This window comes from Bos taurus, chromosome 10 (genome assembly GCF_002263795.3).
Source record: "Bos taurus isolate L1 Dominette 01449 registration number 42190680 breed Hereford chromosome 10, ARS-UCD2.0, whole genome shotgun sequence".
Lineage (NCBI taxonomy): Eukaryota > Metazoa > Chordata > Mammalia > Artiodactyla > Bovidae > Bos > Bos taurus.
In genome coordinates, this window is record NC_037337.1 from 81,306,292 (window position 1) to 81,329,877 (window position 23,586).

Consider the following 23,586-nt stretch of genomic DNA (forward strand, 5'->3'; position numbering starts at 1 on the left):
GGCTGCACATCTCAGGATTCCTGCCCGGTGCCACACCTTGCAGAACCAGAGCACCCCAGAACAGCGGTTCTCCCACACCCTCTTCTACTTGGTTCTGCTAAAGATGCTATCAAAGCACTGGGTCCAACCAGGACAATACACCTTCCTTTACCCCAAGAAAGAGACGCAAATCCTAAAACAGTCTGTCATTTTAGTCATCAAGTCTTAAAGTAAAATTTCAAAACTTATCATCATACAACAATTTTATTGCCAAACATTTGGTAAACATGGTAATCCCCCCAACCCTAGACTACAACACGTTACTGGGGACCCATTTTTCCAAAGCCCCTTCCCCTGGAACGGCTGGAGGACTGCCACACAGCAAGGGGTGCATACCACTGCAAAGGGCTGCCAGCCAAGCCTGGGGTCCACCAGTCCCACCAGGCTGAAGTTCAACCTACCCCAGGCCTTCTTTCACTACCTTTCCAAGTTCAAAATAACAGAATCCACAAATTGAGTGCTATCTGCCAGGGACCGTGCCGCTTTCCAAGCATTTAACTCATTTAATAACTCCCTACCAAGTAGGATTTTTTGTCCCCATTTTACAGATGACAGGAGGAGCCTGTGGAATAGTAGGCGATAGTTTGAATAAGTCAACAAAGCTTGTTCCTTTGCCGAACGCTTTGCTTCGAAGGTATGGTAGCCACAATGAACTGGATTTTTAGAAGATACCAGTCATTCTGTCATGCTGAGATGTTCTGGATGTCAGTATTTTGGCATCCAAATTCCATTTCCCAGTCAGCTTCTCACAATAAGTAGGGGGAGAAGTGTAGTGGCAATATGAAAAGCCTTTGTCACCCACATGGCACAGTGATGGAATTGGGAACATGGACACCATGCTCACCAGCCAGAGACGGAAGCTGTCTTGGAGCTGGAGGTAGGTGGGATCAGTGGACCCCCACCAAGGGGCATCTCACTGTGCCCAGCGCTTACCCTTCTCTGAACGAATGAGATGGCTACAGAACCCCTCCCTCTGCAAGACTGCTGATGCTGGGGTGGGGAGGAGGATGTGTGTGGGCATGCACGTGTATACTCCAACACAGGAGTAGAGGTGGGCCATCTGACAGTCCTTGAGCTGCACAAGTGTCTGACACAAAAACACGCCATCAATCCTGCACTAGTGGAGAGGAGAGAGGCACGAGCACTTCAACATGGCAGTTAATTTAAAAATCACTTTGGGGGGAAAAATCATTTTGGGGACTTCCCTCGCAGTCGAGTGGGTAAGACACCACGCTCCCAATGCAGGGGACCTGGGTTTGATCCCTGATCAGGGAACTAGATTCCATATGTCCCAGCGAAGACCTGGCAGAGCCAAATAAATAAATAAAAATATTTTTAAAAAATCACTTCAGACTAGTTTTTTGTGCTCAAGTGGGACATGATGGTGTTTGATGCATCAGCAAGTTAACAATACTGTAAACAGTGATTACCAGTGTTCCTCAGAAAGAAACCACCCTCCACCTCTATATCCTAACACCTGCTACTAACCATACCCTCTGTCCTAACCCTGACCTATGTGAAGCCAAAGCAGCACCAGGGAGAATATAAGGGGCTAGGGGCACGTGGGGGTGCATAGGCCTGGGAGGAGGTGCGTGTGGAGAGCACCAGAGCTCCATGAACAGAGCAAGGACGTGAACAGACGTAGTGCTCTTACGAAGAGTCATGCAGCCAAAGCACGTGATCAGGCATAACGCTGCAGTGCCGCATAAGATACCCCAGCCAACGTGTCACATCTAAGGCCTAAATAACATTTCTAGAACCGGGAGCTGTCTGCTGCATCTCTGAAAGCCCCTTCCCAGGCTGTGTCGAGAAACGCCAGATTTCCTTATGCTCCTCTGCCCAGTGTTTCCCAGGGTCCTGCAGGGTGGAGATGGGCAAGTCTCCATAGCAACCCAGGGGGTAATCTCAATCATCTAGAAGCTTTACGAGGTGGGATATTCTGGTTCACTGAACGTTCTTAGCAATTTAGTACGAATCAAAAATCTCTTTTTTGGGGACTTTAAAACTGGAAATGCTTCTGAAATGTTGAGTTTCTTATCTCAGCAAGAAGAGTGGAATGATGGAGCTGGTACCGTTTCGGTGATCTGGGACTCTGCAGGGCCTGAGGCTTGGTTCTCTGCGTCGACGATCATTATTTACACTGCCTCTGTTAAAGGCAACACCAATAATGCCCTTGAAGGTAATTAATCTTTTTTTAACTGTAATTTAAAGTTGATTAAGTACATGACCTTACAAATTTGACCTGAATAATCAGGGCTCCTCTAAGGGAAAGAGAACAAGGGCCAGATGATAGTAGGCTGGAGGATGGCAAGCCCCAGGAAACTCCAAACACTTGAAATTGTGCTTGAAGGACTATCGGGTCTGCCTGTGGTTGGATACCACGATGGGAAGGCAGTTAAGCCCAGCAAGGAGATAAAGGTGTCTGCTCATCTCATGATATTATGTTCTCCAGGGTCAATATCAGAGACCTTGTCTTCCCAGCACTAAGAGCAATGCCTGGCCCCCCTGGTAGGTGCTTGATACTAATTTGACAGATGAAGGGAGGCCTCCATTCAATCCATCCTGTACGGATGTCCTCTGGTTACCATTCTCTGACCACCACCCATCCATTGTCTATCCCTCTTCTCCATCTAGTATTTACGTGCTTATTATATAAGAGGTGCTAAACCACGGGCAGACTCAATGGTAAATAAGATATAGCCCCTTATGTAGAGCCAATCACCCCTCTGTTTTAGTGAACTTTTTAAAGGAAGGGGGATGCTAAGTGGTGGGCTTTGCAGAATGGCCTGAGCACAAAGGGCATTCTCGTGTACCTTCACTACCCCACAGACTCTTTGCCTTTGGAAAATCCTAATTACTGCTCCCACTATAGACTCACAGTCTGTGAGCTTCTGAAAGCAAACTTCCATCTTCCTGTCCAGATGTGGTGTAGGCACTGGTCATTGCTTGAGCAGGACCATGGGTTAGCTCAACTGATGATTCCACCTGAAATGGTTTGGTCCTGCTTGTTTCCTGGGTAACGAACCAAACTAAAGTTTTTCCCAACCCTTCCCATTCTTCTTCATCCCATTTCATGCTCTTTCTGCTCTGAGCAAAGGGATATTCCAAGAGGGCAAGTAGGAAGGTCTGGGGTCACGTCAAGTCTGTATTTTCCTGGATGGTAGGAATTTGCAGCATGGAACCCAAATTCTGGGCATTTGGTGAGAATGTTCACATCAGGAGGAGTAAGACTTTCTCTGTCCGTCATCCCCACCATGCCCCACTCCTCCAATTTTCTCTTGCTGCATTTCAGAGTAAGAAACACTATTCCTCTCTACCATAGATTCAAAGAAAAGACTATAAGTAAAGGGCACACATACACAAAAGGGTCCTGGAAATTTTTCCTCCTCAAAGAGTAACATGAGTACTTATCCTAGAATACACAGAAGCCCCATACTCTAGAGGATGATCAGGAGGTTGGAAACTCGGAAGAACCATTCCTTACTGTTACAAGGTTTAGCGTCTGGTTTTGCTTGAATTTTATATATATATTTAAAGAATCCCAAAGTCTTGTTTCCTTTACACTGTGCTTTTCGCTAAGCGCAAATCTCTAATTTGGTGACATTCAGACCCGGACCCTCACATCATATGTGGCATTATGATCCACAGTGTGCTTTTCGAGAACATTTCTTTCTGCACTAGGTCACAATGGCACATTACACTCTAGGCATAGTGCAGTCACATAATCCTTGATTGCAGTGATTGTACCTGCTGTTCCAAAGTCCTAGAACTGAGAGCACCCCTTTGATTCTGATTCATCCCCACAGTGTTTGTGTGAGGAGGGCAGAAGTCCCGATCCCCACTTTACAGGTGGGGAAACCAAGGCACACAGAGGCGATCTACCCAAAGTCACTCAGGAAGTCAGAAAACAAACTGACTACAGGGCAGGTAAGATCACCTTTCAGCGCCTTGTCAAAAAAAAAAAAAAAACAGACTGTATCCTTCTCAAACAAATGCATATACCCTAGAAGGAAGTGGTTTTAGGTGGAACTTTCTAGTAAGGTCTCAGAGGCTCCTCTGTCAAATCAGGAACCACCAGTTAAGAACCAGTATCACACTAACATTTTAGTTAAATACCCTTGACTCACCGACAATGCTGATTATTATAGCTCACTGACAACCTGGTTACCGACATGAAAATGTGAGGAAAACTTCATCTATTCAAGAAATAAGCCTTGGCACAGCTCCTTTCCTGGTTTCACAGCATCTGATGTGTAACAGCTAAGCACTGCTTCCTTCTACACAATACTCCTGTACCTGTTGGCATTTCATTGGGGTGGGGGTGGGGGGAGTCAATAACAGAAATGTGTGCGTGTGTGTGCATGTGAGTGAGACACCAGACACTTTAGGGACAATTCTGCCAAACAGAATATACATGAACTATGTCTAATACAATACTTCTCTACCCTGATTCTTCTTCTCTTTTGGCAATTTTTATTTCTTGATCCTGTTCATGTAAAAAGTAATATTTTACTCCCCACCATCCTTGATGAAGGTAGAGTCCTTGGGTGGACATGCCTGGGGGCTGATTTCAGCTTCGCGGAAGAGAAGCACTTGAAGGGTGAAAGTTGCCGAAAGACAACTGAACAGGACTTTTTGGATCAGAAAGTGTCCTGGTCTTGCATGTATTTTCCCCCAGAGGCTAAATGACCACCTGTCCATGACACACTGCCAGGAATCCATAGTCCTGGAAACAAACTAGGCCAACAGCAGTCCTCCTGCCTCCCAACTCCAGGTCAAGAAAGGCACAAAGAAGACCAACAAATAATACCGAGGCGGTGCTTTGGATCTGGGAGGCCTTGAGGTACCGGGAGAAAGAAGAGGACCGATGGCCCCATCTGGACGGTAGGCAAGTGAGGCACGGAGAAACTGACTTAATACTTTCAGTCCTAGGGGAGAGGGAACCGGCAATGTCGGGTAGGGGTGGGTCCTCTTTTTCCTCACTCGGGGAAGGAGAGGAGAGGAAGATACACTGTCAAACCATAGTGAGAACGACCCTCACCGAAAAGAGGCAAATTCCAGCTCTTCTGCCCACACAGTAAAGTAACTGCACTCAGAGTAGCTGTGATGATCCCTTCACAGAGGGAACTGGACACCCCAAACTCTCTGGGGCCCACTCTTGGGACTGCATCCAGGGCTGGAGATTGAGGCAGAATCGGCCTGGGCAGGCACATAGGTAGCTCTGCTTCTTAAGGCATGGATGCTGTCTGCGAGGAGTGGGCCCCACACTGGGAGGTGTCCATTAGACACTACCTCCCCTGAAAATACCCTGCAAGAAAGCTCAGTGGGGTGGAACACTGATGCCTAAGGAATCCACATCCCCGGGCTGGGGACTTCCACTAAAGCTAAACAGCATCACCAAACCTGTGTCATTTGGGGAACATAAGAAAGACGAAAAACCTAAACTGATAATTACTGGCAGATGATTGTCTAACTAGAGAATCTAAGGGAAACAACAGAAAACCTAGCAGAACTAAGACCACAGTTTGCACAAGTGGCAGATTAAAAATCTAGCATACAAAAGTCAATAGCTTTTCGGTCACTTGAGGGTGACCTAATACCTTGTAAGAGCTGTGCTTTTCTGTGAGGCCTCCGAGCTTTGTGCAACTTGCCACATTTTAAAAGATGGAGGGGAGCCAAGGAGATGCCTCCTCTGCTGCAATCTGTGCAGACGCCTCAGATACCAAGTTTGTGAAGACGCCTGGGGTGACTGCGGCAAGAGGGGCCAGTCACTTCGGCACTGTCCCCTTGGGGGCCCTGCCCGACTCTCGACCCAGCCCCTTTCTCCCAGCTCTTTTCCTTTCCAACTCAACAGACACATTGGGAACCTTGGCAAGGACCAGGGTGGGAGCCAAGAAGGTGGGATGTGGTGGAAGATTGTGCTATGTCATTTCCAAACAAAGCCGATTTTTAAAAACAAAGGCGGCGGACTGAAGGGTCTCATACATCAGTCCTCTCATCGCCTCATTGGTCAGAAGCCTGGCGACGCCACGGTGCTGTGCCCCGACTGGCGATTCCCACGGTCCGGACAAAATGGCGCGCCGCGGGGCTGACCGTGGCAGTCTGGCCTGCGCACTGCGGCGGTCATTTACGGTCCAGGCTGGCGTGCAGCTGGGCCTCGCGCACCATGCGATCGAAGGAGCGCGTGTTGGTCTCCTGGCGCACCTTCTCGCGCACGTGGAAGGAGGCGCGGGCTGTGGAGCGAGCGCTCTCTAGAGCGCTGCGCCGCTCCCGAGACAGCTGCTCGCTGCGCTCCAGCTTGCGACCGATGGCTTGGAGCAGCTCCCGCCGGCGGCAGTCTTCGTCCCTCTCCACCTTCTCCTTGTTGGCGCGCTGGGCCCGCTCCTTCTCCATCCGGCTCTGGCCCACGCGCCGCGCCTTCTGCTGCACCGCCTCCTCGGCCGCCTGCGCCGCGTGCTGAAGCCGCCGCTCGCCTGCCCGGGCCAGAGCCTCCAGGTGCGCCTGATGCTCGCGCTCCTTGCGCTCAGCAGCCTCTTTGGCCCGCCGGCCCTGCAGCTCCTCCCGCCGGGCCCGCTCGCGCAGCTCCCGCGTGCGCTGCTCCACCAACTGCTCGTAATTCTCCTGCGCGCGGCCCAAGCTGGCCTCCAGGGAACTCCGCAGGCCCTCGCGCTCCTGGCGTTCCTGCCGGGCCCGACCTTTCAACAACGCCTCGTGGCGCGCCCGCTCCACCCGGCTAAGCTCCCGTTTCTCCCGCTGCAACTGGCCCTCCTGCTGCTGCTTGACCTGGGCCGCGCGCTTAGCGCGCTCCCTGCGGACCTGCTCGGCCCGCTCGCGCACCTCCTGCAGACCCTCCTCCCGCTGCTTCAGGTTCTGTTCCTGCTGCAGCTTGCGCTGCCGATCCTCCCGGGCCGCGCGCTCCGCCCGCTCCCGCCGCAGCAGTCCCTGGCGCTCGGCCAGCTCCCGCCGCCGCTCCTCGCTGCGCTCGCACTGTCGCTGCCGGCGCCGCGCCTCCTCGCGTTCCTCGCGACCCCGGCGGCCGCGCCGCTCCTCCACCTGCGCGGCCCAGGCCCGGCGGCCCTGCTCCAGGGCGCGCTGCTTCTCGCGCTCCTCGCGCTCCCGCCGCTGCTCGGCGCGGACGCGCTGCTGCTCCCACTGGCCGTGGGCCGCGGCGCGCTGCTCCAGCAGCAGGCGCTCCTCCTGGTGCCGCGCCAACATCAGCGCCGCGATCTTCCGGTCGCGCTCGGGCACCCCGCGCAGACCCCGCTCGGCGCGCACTTGGCGCACGATGCGCTCCACGTGCTGAGCTGTCTGGGGCGAGTGGCTCAGGTCGCCGAGGCTGAAGCTGCGGCCGGTGAGCGGAACCAGGGCCAGGGCGGATGGGCGGCCCAGGGGGTTGGGAGCCGAGGCCGCCGACCCCGCCGCGCAGCTGTTCCTGGCCGAGGCCCGCGGCGGCCAGTGCAGTTCCCGCAGGCTCTCTCCGCTGTAGGACGACGACGACGCTCCGGACTCGGAGCTGAGGGCGCCCTCCCGCCGGCGGGACAGGGAGTCCAGTGAGTGGCTCTTCCTACCTGCCCGCGACCCCGCGGGCGGTGGTTGGGTCCGGGCCGGGGACGGGCTGGAGGAGGCCTTGCGAGCGGCGCGCGGGGCAGGCGAGGCCGGGAGGCTGGCGCTGCTGCAGCTGCTGCTGCTGCCCGCGCTGGGGGCCGAGGCCGCGGCGGCCGCGGGGCCCAACGGCGTGAAGAGGCGCCGCTTCTCCTCGCGCACGATGCGCTCGCGCTCGGCCCGGCACTGCTGCAGCTTGGCGCGCCGCTCCGCCTCGTAAGCCTCATACAGCCCAGTGGCCACTCGCATCGAGCGGCCGGGGGCCTCGCGCACCAAGTCCGCCAGGGCCCGGGGCAGCAGCTCCACAGGCTTAACGGCGCAGCGGGCGCAGGCCTCTAGCGAGCGGGGGCTGGTCAGCACGTACCGGCTGCCCTCGGCCTCCGGACAGTCGAAGTTGAAGAGGTCGAGGTGCAGCAGCGGGGACTGTTCCCTCTGCCCGCCTTCTGCCGCGGGCGGGACTTCAGCCTTGCGGGGCGCCACGGCGGAGGCCGAGGCCGAAGACGCCGTGGGCTGCTGGGCTCCCTGGGAGTCAGGGGGCACCGAAGCGGCGGCTTCGTCCCCTCCTGAGCCTCCGGGCTCGGCTCCCAGCTTCTCCTCTTCAGGCACGGGATCCACCATGGCTGAGCCCTGTCCCTTTGTGGAGTCACTGCGGATAACAAGGGAGGGACATCAAGGAATACATTTAAAAGCAGTCCACCCCCCCCCCAATCCCCCATTCCTGTTCATCCCCCCCCTCACCCAACTTAATCCGCTCTGGGATTAGGCTCAAAGGCCCGGTGGAATGTAAGTCCTAATACCGATGCCCTGAAAACCCAAGCGGGCGGGAGGATGCACAGCCTCTGCTTCCCTCAGCGCCGGAGTGCGGGGCGGAGGCCCGTGGCCAAGCTCCCCCCGGGCGTCTGGCCCGCTAGATGCATCTCCTCCCTGTTGCAGGTTAAAATGAAAAGATCGAGGTGCGGGCGCCAGCCGACCCGAGAGGCTCTGGAGGATTCCCGAGAGGATTAGCGTATTCATTTGTCGCTTAGGCGGGCGACCGGGGAGGCAGCTTTGCAGAAACAAAAAAGGAGGTCTGTGCATCTTCACAGTGCACTGCTGTGAAGACCCCATTTGCCCAGGGAAGAAGTTTATAGTTGATTTCCCTTTTGCCAAAGGAGACCCAGGCCGTAGGGCCCAGAGGTGACGGTAGAGAGGAGAGAAGTGCCTCTGCCCGAAAAAGACCTCCCCGGGAGGGCTGATCGATCCTTGCTCCTGCCTCTTGGGCAGGGCTTGCAAGGAGCTGTGCCCGCCTTCCCCGCGTCCCCACCACCGGGTTTCGCCCGGGGTGATGAAGGAGCCTGGGTCTTCCCAGATGCACCCGATTCTCTCTTAAAGCCGTGCTAAAAGCGCCATCCACCCCAGTCTAGGCTCGGACACCTGTCCCCAGACGTCCTCCGAGTGGCCCCACCGTATCCCAGCGAGGCTGGGCTCCTGGAGCTCAGTGAGCCCGTCCGCTTCCCTGGTGCCCGGGCCGGTGCGCTTACCCCACGTCCCGGGCTCGGCCCCGCGCCGAGGCTTTTGTTCGCAGCTCGCCGCTTTCCCTTGTGCCTCTTCAGTCCTTTCGCCGGCGGGGTCGGATTACCGCCGGCCGCAGCCGCTATAGTAGCCCCAGCTGCCGCCGCCGCCACCGCCGCCAGCGTCTCTCCATGGGGCCGCGCACACCCCAGACGCTCCCTACCCGCAGGAGGGGGAGTGCGACAAGGTCTCCCTAAAATAACGCAGATCTGCTCCCTTCCCTCACGCTGATTCTTAAAAAAGGAAGCAAGCCGGGTTCCATCGCTGCTGCATCCACCGCCGCCTCGCCAATCGCGAAGGGACCGCAGGTCTTTCGACGCCCCCTGGCGCCTCCTGGTGGACGCTCAAGGGTGTTGATTTGCTTGCTTAGAAAGCAAAGAGAAGTTGGGGGGGGGTGGAATGTATATAAATGATACATTATACATACATACCTAATATATATATAATATTTTTATTAAGAAACCCTATTCTATCAGCACCTTAACTAGGCAGAATGAAGGACTTGCTCAGATTGTTTCTCAGCCTGACAAGCTAACAATCTTGATGGCAATTTGGTAGCACTATGGCTCCTGATCCGAACCATGACTTTATTTTTTTAAAGAAAAATCAAGGACATTCAAACAGGTTTGAGGCAGGCAGAAGATGTGTTTAGGGTTTAGCGCAACATTTTAGGACTTCCTGGTTCCAGACAATAGCGATTAAAACCAGTCAGTGCCAGTTATGAGTGCTCTTTAGAGACACCTCCTCACCACCTCTTTTGCAGTTTGAGCGGCAGTGGCTGCAGCAGACAGATGGAAGGGGTACTTAAGGGAAAGGGTTGGAGGGGGAGGGGGACATAACATTTAGAGAGCATGGTGAACTCTGTCGTTAATAACCGTGACGTTTCGGACAGGCAGTGAGGGAGATGACATGATTCAGTTTATATTAATACTTTAGGAACATAGCTCTGGCAACGATGGGGTGAAGGCTTTGGGGGGCAAAAGGGAGGCAGGAAACCAAGTTAACTGGGCACTACAGTCACCCAAGGCAGGAAGGATTGGGGCCTGAGGAGAAACAACAGGAGGCCTGGGCCTGGTGGGAAGTGGGGGTGTACAGATTCCCGAGAGTAAGAGAAACAGTACTCAAAGGGAGCTTGGCTGTGGGGTGTGAGGAGCAGCGAAGGGGCAAGGATGGCTTCCTGAAGCGACAAGCTGGCTGAGTGTGCCACAAACCGAGAGCCTGGGTCCAAGAAGGAGGATTAGGTGGTGTGAAGGGCCAAGGAAGGATGGGTTCCTTTTAGGACCACTTGGGTTTGAGGTGGAGCCACTCAGCTGGGAAGGTGAGTGGTAAGGCGCCTAGTAAGTTGTGTCACAGGTCTGGACTAAAGCTAGAGTTTATCGCATCAGTTTTTCCAGTAGTCGTGTATGGATGTGAGAGTTGGACCATAAAGAAAGCTGAGTGCTGAAGAATTGATGCTTTTGAACTGTGGTGTTGGAGAAGACTCTTGAGAGTCCCTTGGACTGCAAGGAGATCCAACCAGTCAATCCTAAAGGAAATCAGTCTTGAATATTCTTTGGAAGAACTGATGCTGAAGCTGAAGCTCCAATATTTGGGCCACCTGATGCGAAGAACCGACTCATTGGAAAAGCCCCTGATGCTGGGAAAGATTCAAGGCAGGAGGAGAAGGGGACAACAGAGGATGAGATGGTTGGATGGCATCTCGACTCGATGGACATGAGTTTGAACAAGCTCCAGGAGATGGTGATGGACAGGGAAGCCTGGCATGCTGCAGTCCATGGGGTCACAAAGAGTCGGACATGACTGAGCGACTGAACTGGACTGAATTGAACCATATTTCAGGTTCTCAAACAGTGTGAGTGAGATCATCCAGGGAGGGCAAGTGAAGCAATCGGGAGGTGGGCAGGGCATTGATGGGGCTGCTAAGGGAAGAGGAGTCCATGAAAGGGACCAATAAGGACAGAAAAGTTCGGTCTCGTGGAATCTAATGGTAGCGCACTTCGGAAGGAGGATATGCCCCTATTGTTAAGGCTGCAAAGGTTCAGAAAGGTTTGTCTGAATCAGATACCCACAGAAGCCAGCAGAAAGACAGTCTTTGGTGACATCAGCAGAAATAGCTTCAGTAGTGTCCTGGGAGCTGATGCCAAACCACAGGAGGTTGGGGGGCAGTGGGAGGTGAGAACCTGAAAGTTACTATTTTTGACATTTGGGTGAAAGTGTTAAGGACTGTGAAGGGCATGAGATTTTATCCTACTTTCATGCTAGTAAGTTAGCCTGCCACCATTCATAGATGTTCATGGAAGACATGAAACTGGGTCAGAGACAAAGGACTTTGTTATTCAGGTACAGCAGATGGCATGAAGTTTGTGTTTTTGTTGATCCCTCTTGCTCCCCAAGTGTCGTGGGGCAATGGAGATGTGGGTTCAGATAGGGGTTATACATGGGTTTGTGTCACAGCTGAGAGAGACCCTAAGCTTAGTAGAGGCCGTACCTGCTAAATTGCTTTAGTCGTGTCCTCCTCTTTGTAACCCTAGGTGGCGCTAGTGGTAAAGAACCCGCTTGCCAGGTAAGGAGATGTAAGAGATGCAGGTTTGACCCCTGGGTCAGGAAGATCCCCTGGAGGAGGGCATGGCAACCCACTCTAGTATTCTTGCCTGGAGAATCCCATGGACAGAGGAGCCTGGAGGGCTACAGTCCATAGGGTCACAAAGAGTCAGACATGACTGAAGCGACTTAGCACACATGCTGCAAAGTTGAGGGTCGCTCAGCTGTGTAGACCATACCCTTTTAAAGGCAGCTGCTAGCAAACCTGTTTAAACTTTGCCCCTGAGGGAGGCATTATTTTTGTTATCCTGGGAGAAAACAAATCTTCCCTCTCACGTTGAGGGAAACACTATCTCTGTCTTCTAAGGAGGTTTGTTGTACAAACATCCTTGAAAAGTAGTCTAGAATAAAAGCCTTTACAAGACATACGGAAATGCCATGAACTGCCCTCCGTAGAGAAAAGGAGTGATTGGTCAGATGGCTAGTAAGAGATAAGGCTGGGCTTTAGACCTGGCTCAGTCTCATCCTGAGTGGGTCCTGTGCATTGTCTTTCCACTCCAAATTAAACCTCTGGAGAGACGTGGATTCAGATGGAGATAAGTGGGGTGGTCAGGTCAACCTCCTCAAACCTCTTTACTTCAATTTTCCCCTCCTTACATAAGATCCTACCAAATTGCTTACCTCAAGAATTAATAATGTCTGCTATGTAAATGTCACCTTTGTTCTTAAATAGAGACAGTAATAGCCACCTTTCAGGGTTGTTGTCAGAACTGGAAATTAAGCAAAGTACCTAGACTGACACGTTTCAATGAACAGTAATAAAATCATTGCTATTTTTTTATGAAAAAAATTTTTTAATTTAATTTTGTTTGCTCTGGGTCTTTGTTGCTGCTCGCAGGCTTTCTCTAATTGTGGTGATGGGCTTCTGAGTGTGGTGGCACTTCTCGTTGCAGAGCAAGGGCTCTAGAGTGTAGATTCAGCAGTTGCGGTACACAGGCTTAGTTGCTCTGAGGCATGTGAGATCTTCCTGGACCAGGAATTGAACTGGTGTCTCCTGCATTGCAAGGCAGATTCTTAACCACTGGACCACCAGGGAAGCCCCCTTACTATTTGTTTTGAAAAATCTCATCTAATAGGTGTGATCAGAATAAGGACACGTGTAGTGTCAGCAATATATTAAGGGAAAGCCCAACAAATGTTGCACCCTTGATTAAGAAATGATTCTTTATCTGGGAGGGTTACTGGAGCAGAGGTCACTAGGACAGTGACCTAGCCAGACAGTTCAGCATCAACTTGGTAATTGATGGGGCGCCATTGAAAAGTCAGATAGCACTCAGCTCTCATCTCTAAGTGCCCTGGACATTTCAGGAGATGGGCTTATCACAGGTTAAGCTTTGATTTCCTCCAGGTTGGGAGTCCCAGCCTGTCAACAATCAGGATCATTAAATCCAACTTTATTAGGGTACCTAGCCAAAAAAGCAGCCCAGCTGGGGAACACCCACCTGTCCCTTGCAAGAGGGGCAGTAGACACAGCAGTCTTAGGCGTCAGTTTAATCACTCAAATTCTGGCTCAGCTGGCCTTTATGAGTTGAGGCAAGTGTCTTAACCTCTCTCAGTCTCAGCTTCCTGAAAAGAAGAAGGCACAACATGGCCTTTGTCTTGCAGAGACCCTTAGAGATAAAAATGTATTAAGTACCCCCACTAGATCCTTTAGTATAATAGCTCACTGTCTTAGTCAGTTTGGGTTGCTATAATAAATTACCATAGACTAAGTGGTTTAAAAAACAAATTTATTTCTCACTGTTCTGAAGATGGAGAAGATCAAGATACCGGCAGAGCCAGTGCTTGGTAAGGACCCACTTCCTGGTTTCTAGATGACCGTTTCTATGTATCTTCACATGGCGGAGGGCAAGCCCTTTCCTGTCTTTTCCTGTAAGGGCATGAAGCCCATCATGAGGGCTCTATCCTCATGCCCTAATTACATCCTAAAGGCTCCATCTCCCAACACCATTGCATTGAGCGTTAAGGTTTCAACAAATGGATTTTTTTTGGGGGGGTGGGTAGCCACAAGCATTCAGTACATAGCACTCATCTAATTTGGACAAAATAAAACACAATGTTGGTATTATCTCCATTTAAATTCCTTTTTCTTAGCCTCCACCACCCACCTCAGCTCTGTGCATTCATCCCCCTTCCTCTCTATGTAATCCCCTTCGCAGAACAGATGATTCAATCTAAAGTTCTAAATCAGGAGTTGGCAAATGATCTGTGGATCAAAACCACTGGCTATTTTTGTAAATCAAGTTTCATTGGAATAGCGATGCTTATTTGTTGACTTGTTGTCTCTGCTGGTTTTCATGCAACAGTGGCAGAATTCAATAGCTTTAACAGAAATTGTATGACTCAGAAAGCTTAAGATATTTACTATCAGGCTCTTTATAGAAAAAGCTTGGCAACCCCTATGCTAATGACTGATAACAGCTCGTGCCAGTTATGAATTTATTGCCTTGCACCTCCTAATTTACCGGTCAGTACTTGCTCTGCATAATTCCCAGGTGGCCCTAGTGGTAAAGAACCTGCCTGCCAGTGCAGGAGACATAAGGGATGCGGGTTCGATGCCTGGGTCAGGAAGATCCCCGGAGAAGGGCATGGCAACCCACTCCAGTATTCTCACCTGGAGAATCCCTTGGACAGAGGAGCCTGGCGGGCTACAGTTCACAGGGTCACACACAGTTTGACATGACTGAAGTGACTTAACACACACGCACGATGCTGAGGTTTCCAGGTGAGGGAGCTGCAGGATCCTTGCAGGAGGAAGACAGCATCTCTCCCTGGTCGCTTTTTACCTTTTCTTTCTTCTGCTCCATAGTGAGCAGTTCAGGTGTGTGGGACTGTTCTGTGGGCCCCCCACCCCCAACTCCAGCTGCATACTCAGGACAGTCTCTTGGCAACCTTGCCGCCCTGGCTCAAGCCTGGGGACCAGCTTCCCATGCCTTCCTGAGGCAGACACCACGTGCTCCGAGCCTTGAGCCTGTAGTGTCCCCTTCACTCCCTCTCACCAGCCTCTGTGCGCCGGCGACAATTGTTTCCTGTTCACCCAGCAACTGCAAAGCACCTCTGCCCTAAACTTCTTTGCCCCATACCAGTGGGCTGCAGCCACACCCTGTCCAGGGCGGTCTGAGCCCCAACCTTGAGGAAGGGGCACCCCTTCCAAGTTGTCTTTCCTTGAGGACTCCCCTCAGCCTTAGGGAACCTTCGAGCATTTGCTTTATATCTTCATATTTACTCTCTTTTCATAGCTCAGTACCTCTTTATATTCAGCTTCCCCTTTAAATTACTGTGTGGGCCTCCCTGATAGCTCAGTTGGTAAAGAATCCACCTGCAATGCAGGAGACCCTGGTTCGATTCCTGGATCAGGAAGATCCTCTGGAGAAGGGATAGGCCACCCATTCCAGTATTCTTGGGCTTCCCTTGTGGCTCAGCTGGTAAAGAATCTGCCTGCAATGCGGGAAACCTGGGTTTGATCCCTGGGTTGGGAAGATCCCCTGGAGAAGGGAAAGGCTACCCACTCCAGTATTCTGGCCTGGAGAATTCCGTGCACTGTATAGGACATGGGACCACAAAGAGTCGGACATGACTGAGTGACTTTCACTTTCACTTTAAATTACTGTGTAGTTTCTGTCTCCTGATTAGACACAGAGCAGTATGCAGTGTCAAAAGGAATCATTCCCAGTTCTTGAGAATAAAGCCTTAAGAAGAAATTTATCACACAAACCAGCAGGTAAAGGTAATAGTTGTTAAACATAAATATGTTTTATTTCATACTTCATTGAAATAATACATGTTTATCAGAATGGGAAATTAGAAATACAGAAAATAGGAAAGAAAAAAAATTACCTGAAGATAAATAATTACCTCGGAGAAGGCAATGGCACCCCACTCCAGTACTTTTTTTTTTTTTTTAATTTAACGCCTTTTATTGCCATAGCTCATTTTACTGTGCTTTGCTTTAGTGAACTTTATAGATACATGTTTTTTTTTTTTTTTCCTTGTTAATTTTCTGTTTAGTTGATCTATCCATAGGTGTGAGTGGGGTATTAAAGTCTCCCACTATTATTGTGTTATTGTTAATTTCTCCTTTCATACTTGTTAGCATTTGTCTTACATACTGCGGTGCTCCCATGTTGGGTGGATATATATTTATAATTGTTATATCTTCTTCTTAGATTGATCCTTTGATCATTATGTAGTGACCTTCTTTGTCTCTTTTCACAGCCTTTGTTTTAAAGTCTAATTTATCTGATACGAGTATTGTGACTCCTGCTTTCTTTTGGTCCCAATTTGCATGGAAAATCTTTTTCCAACCCTTCACTTTCAGTCTGTATGTGTCCCCTGTTTTGAGGTGGGTCTCTTGTAGACAACATATGTAGGGGTCTTGTTTTTGTATCCATTCAGCCAGTCTTTGTCTTTTGGTTGGGGCATTCAACCCATTTACGTTTAAGGTAATTACTGATAAGTATGATCCCGTTGCCATTTACTTTATTGTTTTGGGTTCGAGTTTATACACCATTTTTGTGTTTCCTGTCTAGAGAATATCCTTTAGTATTTGTTGGAGAGCTGGTTTGGTGGTGCAGAATTCTCTCAGCTTTTGCTTGTCTGAAAAGCTTTTGATTTCTCCTTCATACTTGAATGAGATCCTTGCTGGGTACAATAATCTGGGCTGTAGGTTATTTTCTTTCATCATTTTAAGTATGTCTTGCCATTCCCTCCTGGCTTGAAGAGTTTCTATTGAAAGATCAGCTGTTATCCTTATGGGAATTCCCTTGTGTGTTATTTGTTGTTTTTCCCTTGCTGCTTTTAACCGCTCCAGTACTTTTGCTTGGAAAATCCCATGGACGGAGAAGTCTGGTGGGCTGCAGCCCATGGGGTCGCTAGAGTTGGACACGACCGAGCGACTTCACTTTCACTTTTCACTTTCGTGCATTGGAGAAGGAAATGGCAACCCACTCCAGTGTTCTTGCCTGGAGAATCCCAGGGACGGAGGAGCCTGGTGGGCTGCCGTCTATGGGGTCGCACAGAGTCGGACACGACTGAAGCGACTTAGCAGCAGCAGCAGCAGCGAATGATTACCTGGAGCCCGCCAGCCCAGTTACACAGCTTGGTGTGTAGGCAGCAGGGACTTCGGAGCTGTGGGAGGACCGGTCCAGGTCTGTTTCTGCTCACAACTGCTTAGAGCATGGTGCACCGTAGACCCTCCTGATCAATGCATCAGCAAAAGGGAACAGGGTATAATTGGTGCACTTTGCCCACCGTATGTCCCATGAAACTGGCCTTGTCACAGTATTTTGAGCTATTAGGCCACTTGGATGAATCTTTAGAGTTAAGTGTCTTAAGCAGATGATGCTCATGTTTGAGGACTGTCCTGTGGGAGGTGTGCCAGCAAGGAGATCTAGAGGGAGTCTTACAATTAACCTAGTGGGGTTTTTCCCTTACTCCCAGAAGGGCCACACCTCATTCCATTTTGTATGATACTGGAGAAGTGGCCTCAGTCCTCAGTACAGCCAGATCCTGGGGGTCCCCTGGGCATTTTGACTGTGAAACATTTAAGGGTCTGCTCAAAAGAGGGGCTCTTGGGACTTCCCTGGTGGTCCAGTGGCTAAGACTCCACACTTCCAATGCAGAGGGCCCTAGATTCAGTCCCTGGTGGGGGAATTAGATCCCACATGCCACAGCTAAGAGTTCACATGCTGCAGCAAAGACCCAGAACAACCAGATAAATAAGTAAAAATAATTTTTTGCAAAGGAGGAGCTGTTGCTCGTGACCCAGACTTGTCTTCTGTCTCTGCCTCTCTTGCTGGGTCATCTGTCTCTGGCATGAAGCCACCTGCCTGCTCAGTGCTTCAGGCCACTTCTGTTTTCAGAGGGATTACTCTGTGTAGCTCCTGTTCCCACAGGCCTTTCCCCCAACTATCTGGCAACACACACACACACTCTGACATACACACACTCCTTTTTTTAAAAAGGGGAAATTCTAACACTGAACACTGTGCATCGTTGTTGTTGTTCAGTCACTCAGTTGTGTCCAACTCTTTGCAGCCCGATGGACTGCAGGAAGCATGGACTGCCAGGCTTCCCTGTCCTTTGCCATCTCCTAGAGTTTGCTTAAACTCATGTCCATCGAGTCGGTGATGCTATCCAACCATTTCATCCTCTTTTGTCCCCTTCTCCTCCTGCCTTCAATCTTTCCCAGCATCGGGGTCTTTTCCAATAAGTCGTCTCTTCACATCAGGTGGCCAAAGTATTGGAGCTTCAGTCTTAGCATCAGTCCTTCCAATGAATATTCAGGACTGCTTTCATTTAGGGTTAACTGGTTTGATATTCTTGCAGTCCAAGAGACTCTCAAGAGTCTTCTCCAACACCACAGTTCAAAAGCATCAATTCTTCAGTGCTCAGCCTTATTTATGGTACAACTCTCACATCTGTGCATGACTACTGGAAAAACCACAGCTTTGACTATATGGACCTTTTTCGGCAAAGTGATGTCTCTGCTTTCTAACATGCTGTCTAGGTTTGTTATAGCTTTTCTTCCAAGGAGCAAGCATCTTTTAATTTCATGACTGCAGTCACCATCTGCAGTGATTTTGGAACCCAAGAAAATAAAATCTGCCACTGTTTCCATTTTTTCCCCATCTATTTGCCATGAAGTGATGGAACCAGATGCCATGATCTTAGTTTTTTGAATGTTGAGTTTTAAGCCAGCTTTTTCACTCTCCTCTTTCACCTTCATCAAAATGCTCTTTAGTTCTTCTTCGCTTTCTGCCATTAGGGTGGTGTCATCTGCATATCTGAAGTTGCTGATATTTCGCCTGGCAATCTTTCTTCCATCTTGAGCTTCATCCAGCCCAGCATTTTGCATGATATACTCTGCATGTTAAGTTAAATAAGCAGGGTGACAGCATGGAGCTTTAACATACTCCTTTCCCAATTTTGAAGCAGTCTGTTGTCCCATGTCTCGTTTCAACTGTTGCTTCCTGACCTGCATACAGGTTTCTCAGGAGGCAGGTAAGGTGGTCTGGTATTCCCATCTCTTTATAGCAGTGGAACCCTATTGTCATGGAGTGAATAATGGGGGAGATGACTGTAAATCGATCACACAAGTGCTGGTGGAAGGAGAGAGACTGCCGGAAGAGCATCCAGTCAGTCAAGAGATGGCCTTGGCCTGGACTAAGGCAGCAGTGAGAATAGAAAAATGATAAAGATATTTATGAGAGAATCACAAATTGGTGAGTGATTAGGTATGGGATCAAAACTCTTAGAAAGCTGGCTTAGGCAACTGGATGTGGGCAGGGTAGTACCATCTGCTGGGATGGAAGTACCATCTGCAGGGGGAAGGGGAAGATTTGGGCAAAGATGATGAGTTCCTTTTTGGACCTGTTTAATGGCCATATCCATCGGGTGTCTAACTCATCGGTTGAGAGCTTGAGCTTCTGAGTCCACAAACCTGGGTTCAAATCCCAGCTTTTCCGTGTCCTGGCTGTGTGATCCTGGGAGAGTTAGTCCACCTCTCTGAACTGCTCTCTGTTCACCACAAAATAAGTACAGTAGTATCTCTCTTATAAGGTTGTTGCTGAGAATTAAACAAGAGGGACTATGTTCAGCATATAGCACAGCGTACCCATGTGGCTGGCACATGGTAAGCACTCCACAAATAGAATATCATTATTATTATTGCTAAATTTGAATGAAATGATGAGCAAGTCCAAGCTTTTTGGCTAATTTCCTTTATGCCTGTAAGTCATGTCTTTAACTTGAATTTCAGTTCCTCTCTCCATTTGGAAATGTTGCCCGCTACTCATTTCGCCTTTTGTCCCTGGAGATTAGGGGCTTTCCCTGATGCTCAGCTCTTTGATAAAGCTGAATGGCAGGCAGGATTATTTTGTTTACTGAAGGCAAATTTTGAGGAGGAAACTCGATGCTCGCTTCACACTGTGGCCTCCAGGTGGCGCCCTTCCTCCGCTCATCTGGTAGTTCTCATGCTATCCTCAAAAGTGAGAAATCAGGACGGAAAACAGCAAACCCAATCCCTAAAGCCCAGAGGAATGTTAAATCGAGGGACAATTCTGCAGAAGAAATTGAAGGAAGCATCTTCCTCCTTTTGGCCATAGGAATTGACAGTCAGTTCAGTCATCAGTTCAGTTGCTCAGTTGTGTCCGACTCTTTGCGAGCCCATGGACTGCAGCAAGCCAGGCTTCCCTGTCCATCACCAGCTCCAGAAACTTGCTCAAACTCATGTCCATCCAGTCGGTGATGCCATCCAACTATCTCATCCTCTGTCGTCCCCTTCTCTGCCTGCCTTCAATCTTTACCAGTATCAGAGTCTGTTCCAGTGAGTCAGTTCTTCGCATCGGGTGGCCAGAGTATTGGAGTTTTAGCTTCAGCATCAGTCCTTCCAATGAATATTCAGGGTTAGTTTCCTTTAAAATTGACTGGTTGGATCTCCTTGCAGTCCAAGGGACTCTCGGTCCAAACAATTCCTTGCAGTCCAAGGAACTGACGTGCACTTACAACTCTCTCGGGAGGCCATGCTGTTTCATACTTTGGCATCTCTCTCTGCACGTAGCCTTTGCCGGCAATGCTTATTTCCTGCCCCTTTGCCCCATGAATTCTGTCCTGTCTAGAAAAACTCAGCTCAGATGGCCCCTCCTCAGTGACACCTCGCGTGGTTGGCCCTTCAGTCTGGGTTGGACACCCCTCCTCTGGGCTTTCTTCACACCCTGAGTGCTGTGTTTGAATGGAGCTACATTTTTTTTTTCTCCAAGGGGGTAAGAATGACTTTATTTTCAATGGAATATTACTCAGCCATTAAAATGAATACATTTGAATCAGTTATAATGAGGTGGATGAAACTGGAGCCTATTATACAGAGTGAAATAAATCAGAAAGAAAAACACCAATACAGTATACTAACGTATATATATGGAATTTAAAAAGATGGTAATGATGACCGTATACACGAGACAGCAGAAGAGACACAGATGTAAAGAACAGTCTTTTGGACTCTGAGGGAGAGGGCAAGGGTGGGATGATTTGAGAGAATGGCATTGAAACATGTATATTATCATATGTGAAATAGATTGCCAGTCCAGGTTCGATGCATGAGACAGGGTGCTCAGGGCTGGTGAGCTGGGATGACCCTGAAGGACGGGATGGGGTGGGAAGGTGGGAGGGGGGTTCAGGATGCGGAACACATGTACACCCGTGGCTGATTCATGTCAATGTATGGCAAAAACCACTACAATATTGTAAAGTAATTAGCCTCCAATTAAAATAAATTAATTAATTTTTAAAAAGTAAGCAAGGTGAAAGAAAAAAATATAATTCCTTCTAGATTAAAAAAAAGAATGATTTTCTTTTTTATTTATTTTTAAAATATGTATTTATGTATTATCGGCTGGGCTGGGCCTTCACTGTTGTGCAGGCTGTCTCCAGTTGCAGCAGTCAGGGCCTTTCTTCATGGTTGTGCGCAAGCTTCTCATTGCAGTGGCTTCTCCTATTGTGCTGCATGGGCTCAGTTGCCGGGTTGTATGTGGGATCTTAGTTCCCAGACCAGGATCAAACCCGTGCCCTCTGCATTGGCAGGAGGACTCCTAACCAATGGGCCCAAGGGAAGGCCCTACAATACATATTTTTAAACATTTTATTGTAGAGATCTTCAAACATTTTTAAAAATTGAGTGAATGAACTAACAGCATCAGTTTTGCTAAACTTAATGTCTGATTTTCTTATTCAGTTTACCCACAGATAAGGATGTCTATGAGGGAAGGACTTGTATTTTATGACATTTTGTCCCCAACCCCTGGGTCTGACACAGATATCAAGAAGGTTTGAGGAATAAATGGACACAAGACATACTTGGTCTCATCTCTCTATTCATGCTCTCCCCCTTCTTTCCTCCTCTCTGGGGAGGGCCTTCCCATCATTGCCTCATTTTTGAGAGTCCTGCGGAGAGGCAGCCACGGGCATTGCCAGCAGGGCTCAGGGCTAAGGCTCACCAGGACGCCGTCCTCCACTGAGACTTGGCTTCGGGACCACACACACCTCCCTGTCTAAATTTCGGATCTTATTTTATGAACACAACAAATGACTGAACATCTCTGAGCCTCAGTTGCCTTATGGAGAAGGTGATGGCACCCCAGTCCAGTACCCTTGCCTGGAGAATCCCAGGGACAGAGGAGCCTGGCAGGCTGCCGTCTATGGGGTCGCACAGAGTCGGACATGACTGAAGCGACTTAGCAGCAGCAGCAGCAGTTGCCTTATCTGTGAAAACAGAAATTGTTTGCTTTGCAGAGCTGTTGTGAGAATTAAGTAAGATACCCAACTGCTTGGCACGTAGTAGGTGTGCAATAAATACTAGTTTCCTTCCTATGGGGTTTTATGTTGAATCCAGGGAAGTGACTTCATCCTTGGGGAAGAATGGCTGTTATTCATTATGCAGGTGGAACAGTGACAACAAGCATCTTTGGGAAACACCGGCTTCCCTTGCCTGGCACAGGAAACAGGCCAGCCTGCCCTCTGTCTCTGCCGGGAGGCCAGGTGGGCGGAGGCAGATGTGCAGGGCAGCGGGGCCTCTGCACGGCGCCCTCCTGCTTTGATTGTCCTTTTTCCCATTCGTTTGCTCCTTCAGCTGACACTCTATGCTCTCGAGGGGCAAGGTGCTGGGGCTGGCGGTGAACAGGCAGACGTGGCTGCTGTCCTCATGGAGCATGTGGTGTTAGTGGCTGGGTGGAAAGAGAGACAGGTGCATGTTGCAAAGAGGGATGGAATGAGTGTCAGTCGCTCAGTCGTGTCCGACTCTTTGCGACTCCATGGACTGTAGCTTGTCAGGCTCCTCTGTTCATGGGATTCTCCAGGCAAGAATACTGGAGTGGGTTGTCATTTCCTACTCCAGGGGATCTTCCCAACCCAAGGATCAAATCCAGGTCTCCTGCATTGAGGCAGATTCTTTACCATCTGAGCCACCAGGGAATAAGGGCTATGAGGGAACAAAGGAGGATATAACCTAGTCTGGGAGAGGGGAGAGCTTCCCTGAGGAAGGGACTTGGAAACGGAGACAGAAAGGATGGCTGGGGGTGAGCCAGGCCAAGTGCAGCTTACTCACTCTTCCCCATCAGCTTGTGGGGGACTCCAGGTGGGTACCCCACCCAGAGCTCCCTGTCACAAAGCTCCACCTGAGCCAAGCCCCCGCAAACCGCCTAGCCCAGCCCCTGTGGCCCTCTTCTCAAGTGGCTGCAGGAACCAGAGGCTCTTTTTCACCAAGGAAGTCTCCCTAAGATGACAACTGGGAAATGTGTCTGTTCAGGGAGCACTTGCCTTCTATTCAAGGATGCACAGAGAGGACCTGTCTTTAAAGAACAGCTTCCAAACACTGAGCATGTCAGGCACTTTCTGCTCAGTGTTGGAAAGTCATACATGGCTTCCCTCCCTCTCTCTCCATCACGGTGCCCTTAACTTCTCCCCACCAGAGCAACCCACCAGCCCCCGGAGCCTTTCCTTGCTTTGGCACAGCCAGATGCCAGGGCCCTGGGCAGCCCAGGGGATTGGGCAGGGACCTGCAGACTTTCTGTTGCCAGGCCACATGATCTGGCCCAGCCCAGGGCAAAAAGTGAACTTGACGTCAGCCCAGGGTGGGGTCCGACAGTGAATGGTCTGTGAGCCTCAAAAGGAAAAGAAGAATCACCAAGAACAGAGCCCAGCTGCTTTCGTTTCCTTTTCTTGACAAGGTTGGCAGATCAGGGCAATACTGGCAATCCAAGGCAAGATCCTGGACACTCTTTGTGGATGGGATGGTGAAGC

The 23,586-nt window shown here is 50.1% G+C and overlaps 1 protein-coding gene across 1 annotated transcript; it reads right to left on the reverse strand.

The window, feature by feature from the left end:
• Positions 1 to 224: 224 nt before the first annotated feature.
• Positions 225 to 9,589, reverse strand: CCDC177 (coiled-coil domain containing 177). Its single transcript, XM_024998100.2, has one exon. It carries the CDS (start codon positions 8,257 to 8,259, stop codon positions 6,163 to 6,165), a length of 2,097 nt encoding a protein of 698 aa, XP_024853868.1. The 5' UTR covers positions 8,260 to 9,589; the 3' UTR covers positions 225 to 6,162.
• Between the last annotated feature and the right edge of the window lie 13,997 nt (positions 9,590 to 23,586).

What these genes read in the sequence shown, in the direction of transcription:
- CCDC177 (XM_024998100.2), bottom strand. Translation starts at nt 8,259, where the DNA reads ATGGTGGATCCCGTGCCTGAAGAGGAGAAGCTGGGAGCCGAGCCCGGA.